The 13,685-nt window shown below is 39.5% G+C and overlaps 1 protein-coding gene across 4 annotated transcripts in view; it reads left to right on the forward strand.

The window, feature by feature from the left end:
* The window catches only part of Zbtb1 (zinc finger and BTB domain containing 1), a 30,822-nt gene that overhangs the window by 12,473 nt on the left and 4,664 nt on the right, over positions 1–13,685 (forward strand). Inside the window, exons 2-4 of one of the 4 annotated variants that reach the window (XM_090344268.1) lie at positions 2,512–2,569; positions 2,968–3,063; positions 4,015–5,930. In XM_090344268.1, the coding sequence (XP_090200394.1) occupies positions 4,033–5,930 (1,898 nt within the window). In that variant the 5' untranslated portion in view covers positions 2,512–2,569; positions 2,968–3,063; positions 4,015–4,032. Of the gene's footprint in view, positions 1–2,511; positions 2,570–2,967; positions 3,064–4,014; positions 8,040–13,685 lie in introns of those variants that run through there. The other 3 variants (XM_090344265.1, XM_090344266.1, XM_090344267.1) reach the window with 3 other exon arrangements.

Here is a 13,685-nt window from a genome sequence, read left to right on the forward strand (position 1 = left end):
GTGCAGAAGTGGGTACTGAATTGGGAGTCTTGTGTTAGCTCTCTTCCAGACCATACAAATGATCTTGAGGCCTGAAATGTAATGCAAGTCTCATACAATTTGCAATGATTGTTTTTCTGGAGTCTCTTGGAAATTCCTTTTCAGTTACTTATTTATTCACTTTTATCCTTTTATAGACCTTTTCATTTGCCCCAGGTAGTATTATCTGCAGTTTAAAAGATTTAGTCATAGAGGAAATGATTTCTGAAATCTTACCACAAAAAGCAATTTTCTGAAATGACTTACCCAGTATGTTTTGGGAACACAAGTGTTCATTAAGTTTACATGGACATGTATGGATGAAACTACATCTGTAGTATTGAGTTGGGATGGATAACGGCATCTCTCCAGTGAACATGAATTAAGAACCCATACCCACTATACCCAGGAAGTGTTTGCCTAGTACTTTGTAGGTGGACATGAGTCTCTTTTGTAGTCCTAGTGCCTGCTTTACCACATCTAACCATCCTGATACATTTGTTTATAATGTTAGTGGTCTTTGCCTCTATGAAATTAAGAATGTTGAATCAAGATCTAAGCTAGATCTATGTCTATATTACTTAGTTGTGGGGCTTGAACTCAGAGGCTATGAGCTAGTCCTGAAGCTCTCTGTGCTCAGGACTAGGACTCTACCACTTAGCTATTGTGCCACTTCTGGGTTTTAGTGGTTAATTGGAGATAAGTGTAATGAACTTTTCTGCCAGGACTAGTTTCTTTTTCTTCTCTTCTTTTCTTTTTTTTTGGCTAGTCCTGGGGCTTGAACTCAGGGCCTGAGTACTGTCCTTGGGCTTTCTTAAGGCTATAGCTCTACCATTTGAACCACAGCACTACTTCTGGCTTTTTTGTAATGTATGTGGTACTGAGGAATTGAACCCAATGCTTTGTGCATGCTAGGCAAGCACTCTACCACTAGGCCATGCTCCCAGTTCCTGCCAGGTATAGTTTCTGTGACTCTCAGAATCATAGGATTATAGGCATGAATGTGTTTATAATAAGTTTTTGAAGGTTTTTGTTTTTGTAGTTAATATTATTAAGGATGTCAAGAAATTGAAAAGGCAAACGTAAGAGTTCAAGCCCCATGACCAACCAAAAAAAGAAAAAGCAAACTTGGAGTTTGAAATTACTTGATGAAAGTAAATGGTTTGGTCCGTGAGTGTGGCCTAGTGGTTGAGTGCTTGCCTAGCATGCACGAACCTTGGTTTGATTCCTTGGTACCACATGTACAGAAAAAAATCTGGAAGTGGTGCTGTTGCTCAAGAGGTAGTGCTAGCCTTGAGAAAGCTCAAGGACAGTGCCTAGGCCCTAAGTTCAAGCCCAAGGACTGGCCAAAAAAAAAAAGTAAATGAGTTATAAAAATTGTCTTCAAGAGATAACATTTTAAAATCTCTCAAGAATTTGACTCTTATTCTTCCATGCTCTATGGGTGAAACAACAATTGCATAATGACATTGCCTAGAAACTGTAGGGTTAACATTTAAAATTAAGCCTAGCCCTTTAGTTTCCTGTGCTATGATGAGATGGTAAATACTGGTAGATATATGGAGGATTCATATCCAGCTCCATGGTACACAGACCCTGTGTTCTTTTTTTTTTTTTTTTTTGTCCTGAGCTTGAACTCAGGGCCTAAGCACTGTCCTTGGGTTTTCTCAAGGCTAGAGCTCTACCACTTGAACCACAGCACCACTTCTGGCTTTTTTTCAATTTTTGTGTCAGTGAGGAATCGAACCGGGATCTTTATGCATGTTAGGCAAGTACTCTACCATTAGGCCAAACTCCCGGCCCACCTTGTGGTCTTTTCTTTACAGCATGATACCTTCTTCTATAGAGCGTACACTTTACTAGATGCATGCTGAATCATGTATTTATGGTATCCTGGGGATTTTGTCCATGCTGCTGCTGATTGCAGTACTTAATATAGTGCTTAGTACTCAAAAAACATTTGTTGAGACTGCATGCTGTGGCTCATGCTGCAATTCATCTACTGAGGAGGTATAGAGGATTATGGTTCAAGGATAACCCAGGCAAAAATGTGAGATTCCCAAGCCAGAAAGGCTAAATTTACATGGGATAATAGGAAGATCGACACCCAAGGCTGGTTCTAGGCATAAGCAAGAAACCCTGTTTCAAGCAAAAACCAATAACAGGTATGCCACCTGCCCCATAAATGTGTACAGATCCCAGGACAGCCAATAACAAAGGTTATCTTAGTGATCTTTTATATTTTTACTAATTTGAGTAGTGTATATAGCTTCAGATGTTCTTCTATAATTGGAATTCTATGTGACAGGCAGTATATTTTACTCATCTATAAAATACCACGTTTGAGGCTATTTGAGGTGAAGTATTCTTACCTTGAAACTTGGGGTCAATGAGGATTTGAACCCAGCTGCATTGCGTGTAAATGAGGCCAGTGCTCTTTGCGCTGTGCTGTGTACTACACTGTCCTCAATAACATTTCCTTCTTGGCTTTAGTGTGATCATTCAGAATTCTCCAAGTTTGTTTCAGCTTTGAACAACTCCTAACTAGAAAGTAAGTCTTTTCATTTCCTTTTTTTTTTTTTTTTTTTTTAATGCTGGGGGGGCTTGAACTCAGGTTCAAGGCATGGTGTTTCTCCACTTGAACCATACCTCCACCTCTGACTTTTTCCTGGTAATTAGAGATAAAAAGTCTGTCAGACTTGTCTGCCTGATCTGGTTTCAAACCTGGATCCTCAGACATCAGCCTCTAGAGTAGCTGGGATTAAAGGAGTGAGCTACCAGGGCTTTATATATTTTTGTATAATTTACATAATTAAAAACTATATAATTATGATTATAAATTATATAGGTTTTATATAATTTTAATTGTAACAGTTTGTATTTCTGCTTGAACCTCAATCCTGAATCTTTCTTTTGTTGTCTTTCATAAACATTTTTGAATGTTAAAAGGCTGGATACTAAGAAGATTTACCTCACTTGCCTTGTTAGCAGGCACTCAGATGATAAATCACATGTCGATGAGTATGTGCATATGTTGTTCTGGAGGTGGGTGCATGGTGAACAGACATCTTCACAGTTTGGTTACAGATAGCCTATACAGAGGTTTGAAAAAGTTTACCAATTTTAAATCTTTGTTGTTGTGGTAGCCCTGGGGCTTGAACTCAGGATCTGCGCGCACTGTCCCTGAGCTTTTTTGCTCAAAGCTAGTGCACTGTCAGTCGAACCACAGTTACACTTCCAACTTTTTTTTTTTTTTCATCAGTTGTAGGGCCTGAACTCTGGGCTTGGGTGCTGTCTCTGAGCTTTTCAGCTCAAGGCTAGCAACTCTACCCCTTGAGCCTCAGCACTACTGGTTAGTTACTGATAGTTAGTTGTAGATTAAGAGTCTCATGGACTTTTGTACCCAAGGCTGGCTTTGAACCAGGATCCTCAGATCTCAGCCTCCTGAGTAGCTAGGATTGCACAGAAAAAGCTAGAAGTGGCACTCTGGCTCAAGTGGTAGAGTGCTAGCCTGAGAAAGGGCAAGGACAGTGCCCAGGCTGTGAGCTCAAGCCCACAGGATTGGCAAATAAGAAAATAAATAATAATAATAATAATAATAAAGTGGGTGGGGCTGGGAATATGGCCTAATGGTAGAGTGCTTCCCTGGCATGCACAAAGCCCTGGATTCAATTTCTCAGTACCACATACACAGAAAAAGCTAGAAGTGGTTCTGTGGCTCATGTGGCAGAGTGCTAGCCTTGAGCAAAAGTGCTCAAGGACAGTACCCAGGCCCTGAGTTTAAACCTCAGAACTGCCCCCCCCCCCAAAAAAAAGTAGCAACTGCCAAAAAGGAAAAGATAATTCAGGTACATATTATTGGGTTTACTACATTATAATAGAAATCATTCTTTAATTATAGTAGGAAAGTTATACAAGTCACAGTTGGTGACAAAATTGCTTTATTTTTAGTGTTCTAGGTATCTTGTCTGACTTCAATATTTTTGTTTTATATAGGTCTCTAATTAATAGAAGATGGCAAAGCCTTCTCACAGCAGCTATGTCCTTCAGCAGCTAAACAACCAAAGAGAATGGGGTTTTCTCTGTGACTGTTGCATTGCAATTGATGACATTTACTTTCAAGCACACAAAGCAGTTTTAGCTGCTTGTAGCTCCTATTTTAGAATGTTTTTCATGAACCATCAGCACAGTACTGCACAATTGAATCTCAGCAACATGAAAATTAGTGCTGAGTGTTTTGATCTCATTTTGCAGTTTATGTACCTAGGAAAGATTATGACAGCACCGTCTAGTTTTGAGCAGTTCAAAGTGGCAATGAACTACCTACAGCTGTACAATGTTCCTGACTGTTTAGAAGACATACAGGATGCAGATTGTTCTAGCTCAAAATGTTCATCTTCTGCTTCCAGCAAGCAGAACAACAAAATGATCTTTGGAGTAAGAATGTATGAAGACACTGTGGCTAGAAATGGCAATGAAACCAATCGGTGGTATACAGAACCAAGTTCCACAGTAAATACACCACATATCAGAGAGCCAGAGGAAGAATCTATACAGTTAGGTAATTTTCCTGAACCACTATTCGATGTGTGTAAAAAGAGTTCTGTGTCCAAATTATCTACTCCAAAAGAACGTGTGTCACGACGCTTTGGCCGGAGCTTTACTTGTGATAGCTGTGGCTTTGGCTTCAGCTGTGAAAAGCTACTAGATGAACATGTGCTGACCTGTACTAACAGACATTCATACCAAAACTCAAGATCCTACCACCGAATAGTAGACATTAGAGAGGGGAAAGACAGTACCATCAAAGCTGAATTTGGTGACAAGGATTCTGCTAAACCATTTTCTGCACAGACAGACAAGTACAGGGGAGACACAAGCCAGACTCCTGATGACTCGGCTTCCACCACTGGCACCAGAAAAAGTAGCACAGTGGAGTCTGAAGTAGTCGGTGAAGAAAAAAGCAGAGCGGCTGAAAGGAAAAGAATTGTTATCAAGATGGAACCTGAAGATATTCCTACTGATGAGCTGAAAGACTATAACATTATTAAAGTTAATGATAAAGACTGTAATGAATCCACTGACAATGATGAATTAGAAGACGAGCCTGAGGAGCCATTTTATAGATACTATGTTGAAGAAGATGTCAGCATTAAAAAAAGTGGTAGGAAAGCCCTAAAACCTCGGATGTCTATAAATGTTGATGAAAGAGGTGGTTTAGAAAATATGAGGCCTCCTACCAACAGCAGTCCAGCACAGGAGGACACTGAAAACGCATCTTGTGAGCTGTGTGGACTCACGATAACGGAGGAAGACTTGTCCTCTCATTACTTAGCCAAACACATTGAAAATATCTGCGCATGTGGTAAGTGTGGACAGATTCTTGTGAAGGGCAGACAGCTTCAGGAACATGCTCAAAGATGTGGAGAGCCTCAAGATCTAACAATGAATGGTCTAGGAAATACTGAGGAGAAAATGGACATGGAAGAAAATCCTGATGAGCAATCTGAAATACGAGATATGTTTGTTGAAATGTTGGATGACTTTAGGGACAATCATTACCAGATAAGCAGTATCCAAAAGAAGCAGTTGTTTAAACATTCTGCTTGTCCTTTTCGATGTCCTAATTGTGGCCAGCGTTTTGAAACTGAAAATCTGGTGGTTGAACATATGTCTAGTTGCCTAGACCAAGATATGTTTAAGAGTGCCATCATGGAAGAAAATGAAAGAGATCACAGGCGAAAGCATTTTTGTAATCTGTGTGGAAAAGGATTTTACCAACGGTGTCATTTAAGAGAACACTACACTGTTCATACTAAGGAAAAACAGTTTGTTTGTCAGACATGTGGAAAGCAGTTTTTAAGAGAACGCCAGTTGCGTCTGCACAATGATATGCACAAAGGCATGGCCAGGTATGTCTGTTCCATTTGTGATCAAGGAAACTTCCGAAAACATGACCATGTGCGGCATATGATTTCTCATTTATCTGCGGGTGAGACTATATGCCAGGTCTGCTTTCAGATATTCCCAAATAATGAACAGTTGGAGCAGCACATGGATGTTCATCTGTATACATGTGGAATATGTGGAGCAAAATTTAATTTGAGGAAAGATATGAGATCACATTATAATGCCAAGCATTTAAAAAGAACCTAAGTGGTATTCTACTGTACTAATGTCTAGTTGATAGATGAAAACACCAAAGCCAACAGGATATGAGTTATTTAGACATTGATTTTATAAGATGAATTGTTACAAAAAAAATTTCAAGGCCCTTTTACCTTCAATATTTTTGTTTAGGACCTTAAGTATCCATATTTTAGGTGTTAAATGTTTTATCACTTTTGTTGTTTCTTAATAGCATTGTTTCTAGTTTTCTTAGCTGTGATGAAATTTAAATGTAGACTCTAAGTGGCTGTTACCCTTTTAGTGACTATTAAACTTTAGTTGTTTTTTTTTTAATCAGTAAGGTGATTACTATTTTCCTTTTTTTTTTTTTTTTAAGGTTATCCTATGAAACGTCAAGCCCAGCATCACTGGCCATTCTTGTTTTAAGTTTTAGCTTTTTTCTTTTGGTCAGTTTTGGGCAGTGGGTTAACTACATCATTCTCCCTTATTAATGAAATTCATAGTCTTAAATTGACACACTTATTAGGCAAGTTAGGTGTACTAAATCTAACCTTTAAGGTTGACATGGGCTCACACTTGGCCTAAGATGATTGATGGACCTGAGGAAATTCCTATAAATGAATGCTTCCTATAATTGATAAAATATTTATCATTTAATAATCACATTTAAAACTTATATTAAGTGTAAATCCCAATGACTTTCCCTCACTTGAAAACTTAGTGGGGATAAGCCATTTTGCTTTGTGATATTAAATTTAACTATGATAGTTAATTTTAATTAAAAAGACATCTTGTATTCATTAAAAGTATTTTAATTTAAAATATTTTGATTTCTAAAGTGTGTTAGTTTGTCACTTATTTTGTTTATAAATAGATTTTAATCTAGGAAAATGACATCTAAAGAAAAATGAATTTTCACGTTTTAAATTACATACTTTTGGAACTTTAAGATTTGAGAAAGCTGCCATGTATATTGATAAATCTAATAAAATAATGAAATCAATTATTAATCTGGTTGTTCTATAAAAAGTAGAGTGCACAAAATTTGTGTTGTGTTTTATACTATATGATTTGAAGATGTGTTGTGACAAATGCAGTTTATCACCATTTTTCATTTTTTTTCCTGTAAAGGCTACAAAATTTGAAAACTAGTAAGATAATCATAGTATATAAATGGAACCAACTTATATTTTTCAGATAAAGTAGTAGTATTGCTAGTTTTTTACGTAGGGTCTGCAATGAGTACATGTAACTTAAAACACTGGCAAAACTGACCCACCAATAAATACATCTACTGAATGCCTTTTAATGTGAATTACTTGCAATGTAATACCCTTCTCGCAATGTAAGGAATTTTAATTAACTCACTTAAAAAATACAATTTGTAGGCGGGTGCTGTGGCTCACACCTGTAATCCTAGATACTCAGGAGGCTGTTTCAAAGCCAGACCTAGCACTAAAAGGTCTGGGAGACTCTTATCTCCAATTAACCACCAGAAAACCGGAAGTGGCACTGTGGCTCAAGAGATAGGGCAGTAGCCTTGAGCTGATAAAGCTCAGGGATAATGCCCAGGCCCCGAGTTCAAGTCCCATGACCGACAAAAACAAAAAAAGCAGTGAGTATAAACAGACATTTAACAAGACTGTTTTTATTCACATTTTTTAAGATACACAAATCATTTTCTGTATAATTTGCATAAAAAACTGCCAAAAGTTGAGAAACATTGGCTATTACAGATTAGTTGAAAATATTGCCACACAATGAGCACAGAGATTTGTTGGGGTCTGTTAAAATGTTCAGTGAGGACAGAAATAGCACAGGAGCCATTTTAAAATTAAAAAAATATAATGGGAGCAAAGAGAGCTACCATTGAAAGTCATATGGTTAACAATAAAGTCCTATGGTTAATAATTAAGTCATCTTTGTCTTGGATAAGTAGTCTATCAGATAGACATAGTTAAGTCTGAAATGTAACTTAAAATGAAATCTAGGAAACCCATGTGTATTCTGCTAGGAACCGGAGAACCGGATAAAAGTTCTCTAACAAAGAGAGACCAACAGAGATGCAGTATGAGAAAACAAACTCAAACCAGATTTTCAAAACATACAGTATCTCCTTGGGCATAATTTTCTTTGGGGTCACTTTTTTCCACCCTCATCAAAATTTTTTTTATAGGGGATGGGAATGTGGCTAGGTGGTAGAGTGCTTGCCTAGCATTCATGAAGCCCTGGATTCGATTCCTCAATACCATATAAAACAAAAAAGCCAGAAGTGGCACTGTGGCTCAGTGGTAGTGTGCTAGCCTTGAGCAAAAGCTGCTCAGGGACAGTGCACTTCTTTTTATTATTATTAAAGAATTTATTAACATTGATTTTTGCATCATATTTCAAATGACAAGTTTAACACACAAGTGTTCAAGAAGGGAATCTCTATAACTGCACTTTTTAAAGAAAGGATTATTCCAACAGGAAGAGGGTTTAATTCACATGACCTCTAGCTTTACCTGATATGAGAAAGTTTCACAGAACTGCAACTCATAATGTTTTCTGTGATTTTGTGTTATGCACAGACTCATATTTGTCTTAGAATTAACCACAGGGTTGATGGAAGGTGTAAGTGTTCTGATAGAGGAAGGTTCATTTAAAGACTACCTGGCTTTTAATATTGGGAAAATAAAAAAGTACCTAACCAGTTTCCTTTCTCTCCTGAGATGGAGTTAGCTGTAACTTTTTTGCTATTACTTCCTACTCTGTTTGAAGAGAATGAATTAGACTGGAAGTTGCCTGCTGCTTTTTTTTTTCTCTTCAATCATTTAAAACAAATCGTTAAAAAGTTATACAAGGAAGTTAAAATTCCATACCTCAGGTTGTTAAGTACAATGCAACTTGATCAGTTGCCCTTCCATTGTCCTCCACATTTTGGGGGGGTGGAGGGCAGGGTGGCATTTCCATGGCTTAAACTCAGGACCTAGGTGCTGCCCCTGAGCTTTTTCTCTCAAGGCTAGAGGTCTTATCACTTGGACTCCAGCTCATTTCCAGAGTGTGTGTGTGTGTGTGTGTGTGTGTGTGTGTGTGTGTGTGTGTGTGTGTGTTAATTGGAGATAAGTTTCACAAAACTGTACGTGTGTAGTTAATTGGAGACTTGGCTTCAAATCATGTTCCTCAGATATCAGCCTCTTGAGCAGCTAGGATTACTGGAGTGAACCCAACACCTGGCTCTCCCTCCACTTATTTCCTTCCTTTTTTCCTCCCTCCCTCCCTCCTTTCCCCCGTCTCTCCCCCCCTCCCCACCTCTTCCATCTCCCTTTTCCTCTCTTCTGGTACTAAGAGCCTCCTCTGCCTGTCCAGCTTGTTTGTTCCTCACTAGTGCTCCACCTCCAGCCCAGCTTTTTTGTGTTTGTGTGTTGGAGGGGGTCATGGGGCTTGAGCTTAGCCTGGGCACTGTCCCAGAGCTCTTCAACTCAAGGCTACTGCCCTACTCTTGAGCCAAGCCCCACTTCCCGTTTTATAGTGATCAATTGGAGATAAGAGTCCCAGGTCCTTTTGTGCCTGGGCTGGCTTTGTACCTTTATCCTCAGATCTCAGCCTCCTGAGTAGGTAGGATTATAGGTATGAGCCACTGTGCCCAGTCATCATTTTGGAGGTGGTCTTGATTTTCCTTCCTAATCTGGCTTTGAACCTTGGTTCTCAGCCTCATAAGTAGCTAGGATTACAGGCATGAAACACTAGAGTCCAGCCTGTAGTGTATAGCTCCCAAATCTTTAAATTTCAAAATCTTTTTTTTTTTTTTTTTTTTTTTTTAATGCCAGTCCTGGGCTTAGGCTCAGAGCCTGAGCACTGTCCTTGGGTTTTCTCAAAGCTAGAGTTCTACCACTTGAGTCACAGAACCACTTCTGGCTTTATTCTATGTATGTGGTACCGAGGAATTGAACCCAGGTCTTCATGAATGCTAGGCAGGGACTCTACCACTAGGCCAAACTCCCGGCTCCAGTTTTTTTTGTTTGTTTCAGTCCTAGAAACCAGAGCATATTAACATGACGGGCAAGTGTTCCATCCCCAGCCCTCCTGTATTTTTGCCTTTTGTTTTGGCCAGTCCTGGAGCTTGAATTCAGGCCTGAGCACTGTCCCTGAGCCTCTGTTCTCAAGGCTAAAGCTCTGTCACTTGAGCTACAGTTACTTTTGGCTTTTTCTGTGTATGTTGTATTGAGCAATTGAACCCAGGGCTTCATGAATGCTAGGCAGGCACTCTACCACTAGGCCCTGCTCCAGCCCCCAACACTGTTTCTAACAGAAATCCTAAGGATATAAAGTTAACACCTAACAAGTTTGCCACCAATTTTTTAAGTTTTAGTAAACTGTTCAGTTTAGTTCAGTTTAGTTTAGTTCAGTTTAGTGAACTGAACTAAGAACTTCAGAAAGTACAACCAAGGCAGCTGAAGACTTGGACTCAGAAATTTTAATTTCTCAGGCATTATCTCACTATATAACACACCTCTCAAATGCTGAGATTAGATAGGCATTTTGCCATCATGTCTGGACTCCTGTATTCTTAAAGGGATTCAGAGAAATGACCCATAAGAGTAGAATATGGCACATGTTTAGTAACTAATAATTTGTGGAGAAATTAACTTAGAAAGTATTCTAGAGGGACTAGTTATAAATTTTTTTTAAAAATAAAGACAGTTTGCTAGGGCAACAGAACGTTAATTAAAAGGAACAACAACATGTGAAGAACCACGTTTCCCTATAGCTAAAAATATGGCGAAAGGTGGTAGCTGGTGGCTCATGAATGTAATCCTAGCTACTCAGGAGTCGCAACTCTAAGGATCATGATTCAGATCCAGTCCAGGCAGGAAAGTTAATGAGACAGATTCACCTTCAATTAACTACTAGAACTTTTTTTTTTTTTTTGCCAGTCCTGGGCTTGAGCTCATGGCCTGAGCATTGTCCTTGGACTTTCTCAAGGCTACAGCTCTACCACTTGAGCCTCAGCACCACTTCCGGCTTTTTTCTATATGTGGTACCGAGGAATCGAATCCGGGTCTTCATGTATGCTAGGCAAGCACTTTAACCACTAGGCCAAACTCCTGGCTAGAACTTTTTTTTGATGGGTCATGGGGTTTGAACTCTGGGCCTGGGTACTGTCCCTGAACTCTTCAGCTCAAGGTTACTGCCCTACCCCTGGGCCTGGACTTGACCCTGAAAGGCTACCCCCCTACCATTGAGCCACAGCACAACTTCTGCTTTTCTATTGGTTAATTGGAGTGAGTGTCACGGTCTTTAGTGCCTGGGCTGGCTTTGAACCATGATCCTCAAATCTCAGCCTCCTGAGTAGCTAGGATTATAGGCATGAGCCATCGCACCTGGCTTACTAGAAAACTTTTAAGTAGAACTGTGCTCAAAGTGTTAGAGCTCCAGCCTTGACCAAAAAAAGCTCTAGCCTAGGCTGAGTTCAAGCCCCAGGAACAGCATAATCTCCCCTATACCCCCCCCATAAATACAGCTGAAGCCAGGTGGCTCACCCCTCTCTAATCCTAGCTACTCAGGAAGCTGAAATCTGAAGACTTTGGTTTGAAGCCAGCAAGGGCAAGAAGTTTGTGAGATTCTTATCTCTGATAAACTACTCAGAAAAAGCCCCTGAAGTGGCTCAATGGTAGAGCACTAGCCTTGTGCAAAAAGAAGCTAAGGGACAGTACAAAAAAAAAAAAAAAAAGGCTGGGTACTAGTAGCTCACACCTATTAGCCTAGCTATTCAGGAATCTGAGATCCATATTACAACAATTGTGGCTGACTAAAATGTAAAAATTACAGGTAAGATTAATAGGAACTAATTTTATTAATTTCAAACATAGAATGCCTAATGCAACAATGGTTGTGGGCATGCCAAGGATATACCGATATATTCTAAAAAGTGGGAGCAGGTGATGCGGGTTGATAAGTTTCTCACTGCTCAAGTAACATTCCACTATATCACTAAGTAGCTTCCATATTTAATAGATCTATAGAATTGCTCCTAAAGAACCAGTAACAGTTGTGATATTAAGTATAAGACTTGCATCGGCATTGGTGGCTCATGCCTGTAATCCCAGCTATTTAGGAGGCTGGGATACTCGGTCAATCCAGTTTTGAAGACATATCCAGTTAACCACCAGAAAACCGGAATTGGTGCTGTGGTTTAAAGTGGTAGAGCTTAAGATGAGAGAAGAGGCTCAGTGTCCAGGCCCTGAATTCAAGCCCCATGACTGACAAAAAAAGGTGTAAGACTTGGTATTGTTAATGAGAAGCTAAATGAGTACCAAAACTAAAAACGAAACAACAAAAAAACTGTCCTGGCTCCTATTTTTAATCCTATCAACTCAGGAGTCTGAGATCTGAGGATCATTGTTCAAAACCAGCCTGGGCAGAAATGACTATGAGACTCTTTATCTAAAATTAACCATCTAAAAAGTCTCACAGACTTTCCTCCTCAACTGGCTTCAAATCACAATCCTCAGATCTCAGCTTCCTGAGTAGGTAGATTACAGGTGTGAGCCACTGGTGCCAGCAGTTCCTGACATTTATGTTCCAGACTTGGAAACTTGTAAGCTCGCCATACTAGAATTCTCAGCTCTGCACCCATTTGTTAGTACTCTGTACTTAGTACTCTACAGGCATAATTTTAATTCCTCAGTCTGAGGTAAGTATCATACTAACTTTCTAGATGATGGACTGATGTTTAAAGGGACTATTTTTCCCTAAAATCACTCAGAAACTATATATTAGGCCTGGGTTTTTGAACCTAGAACTCTACTTAATCTGCATTTCTGTGCCAGTTAGTTACTGCCCCACCTACCAGGTATAAAGCATGGCCTTTTCAGCATAGGAACACGATAAAGGTCCTGGGAAGCCGTACTCCTAAGACAGGCCTGGTAATGCCGATGATAATTGTGGGCACTTAATGAACATTTAAGCAGTGTGAGAAATACTAATAATGAGTGGAGAATAAAACTTTTACAGACCATTGGTCAGATTGATGTGTTAGAAATAAACATTTTGGCTGGATGCTGGTGGCTCATGCCTGTAATCCTAGCTACTCAGGAGGCTGAGATCAGATGATTGTGGGTTCAAAGTCAGCCCCGGCACAAAGACTCATCTCCAGTTAACCACCAGGAAACTGGAAGTAGTGCTGTTGCTCAAAATGGTAGAGCACTAGCCTTGAGCTGAAGTGTTCAGCGACAGTGCCCAGACCCTTGACTGACCAAAAGAAAAAAGAAACATTTTGATGTTTGACAAAGGAAAAAAGGCAGTGTCTTTGTCGCCCATTTTTCAGGCCCATAGTGAGTACTTAGTTAATTAAGCTACTTGGAACCTGAAATCTGAGTATAATGATTCAAAGCCAGCCAGGTCTGAACAGTCCTTGTGAGACTTTTTTTTTTTTTTTGCCATCCCTGAGGCTTGAGCTTAGGGCCTGGGTACTGTCATTGGACACTTTTTGCTCAAGGCTGCTACTTGGGTCACAGTGCCACTTCCGCCTTTTCCTGTGTATATGGTACTGAGGA

Source organism: Megascapheus bottae, chromosome 14 (genome assembly GCF_031878675.1).
Source record: "Megascapheus bottae isolate mThoBot1 chromosome 14, mThoBot2.hap1, whole genome shotgun sequence".
Taxonomy (NCBI): Eukaryota; Metazoa; Chordata; class Mammalia; order Rodentia; family Geomyidae; genus Megascapheus; species Megascapheus bottae.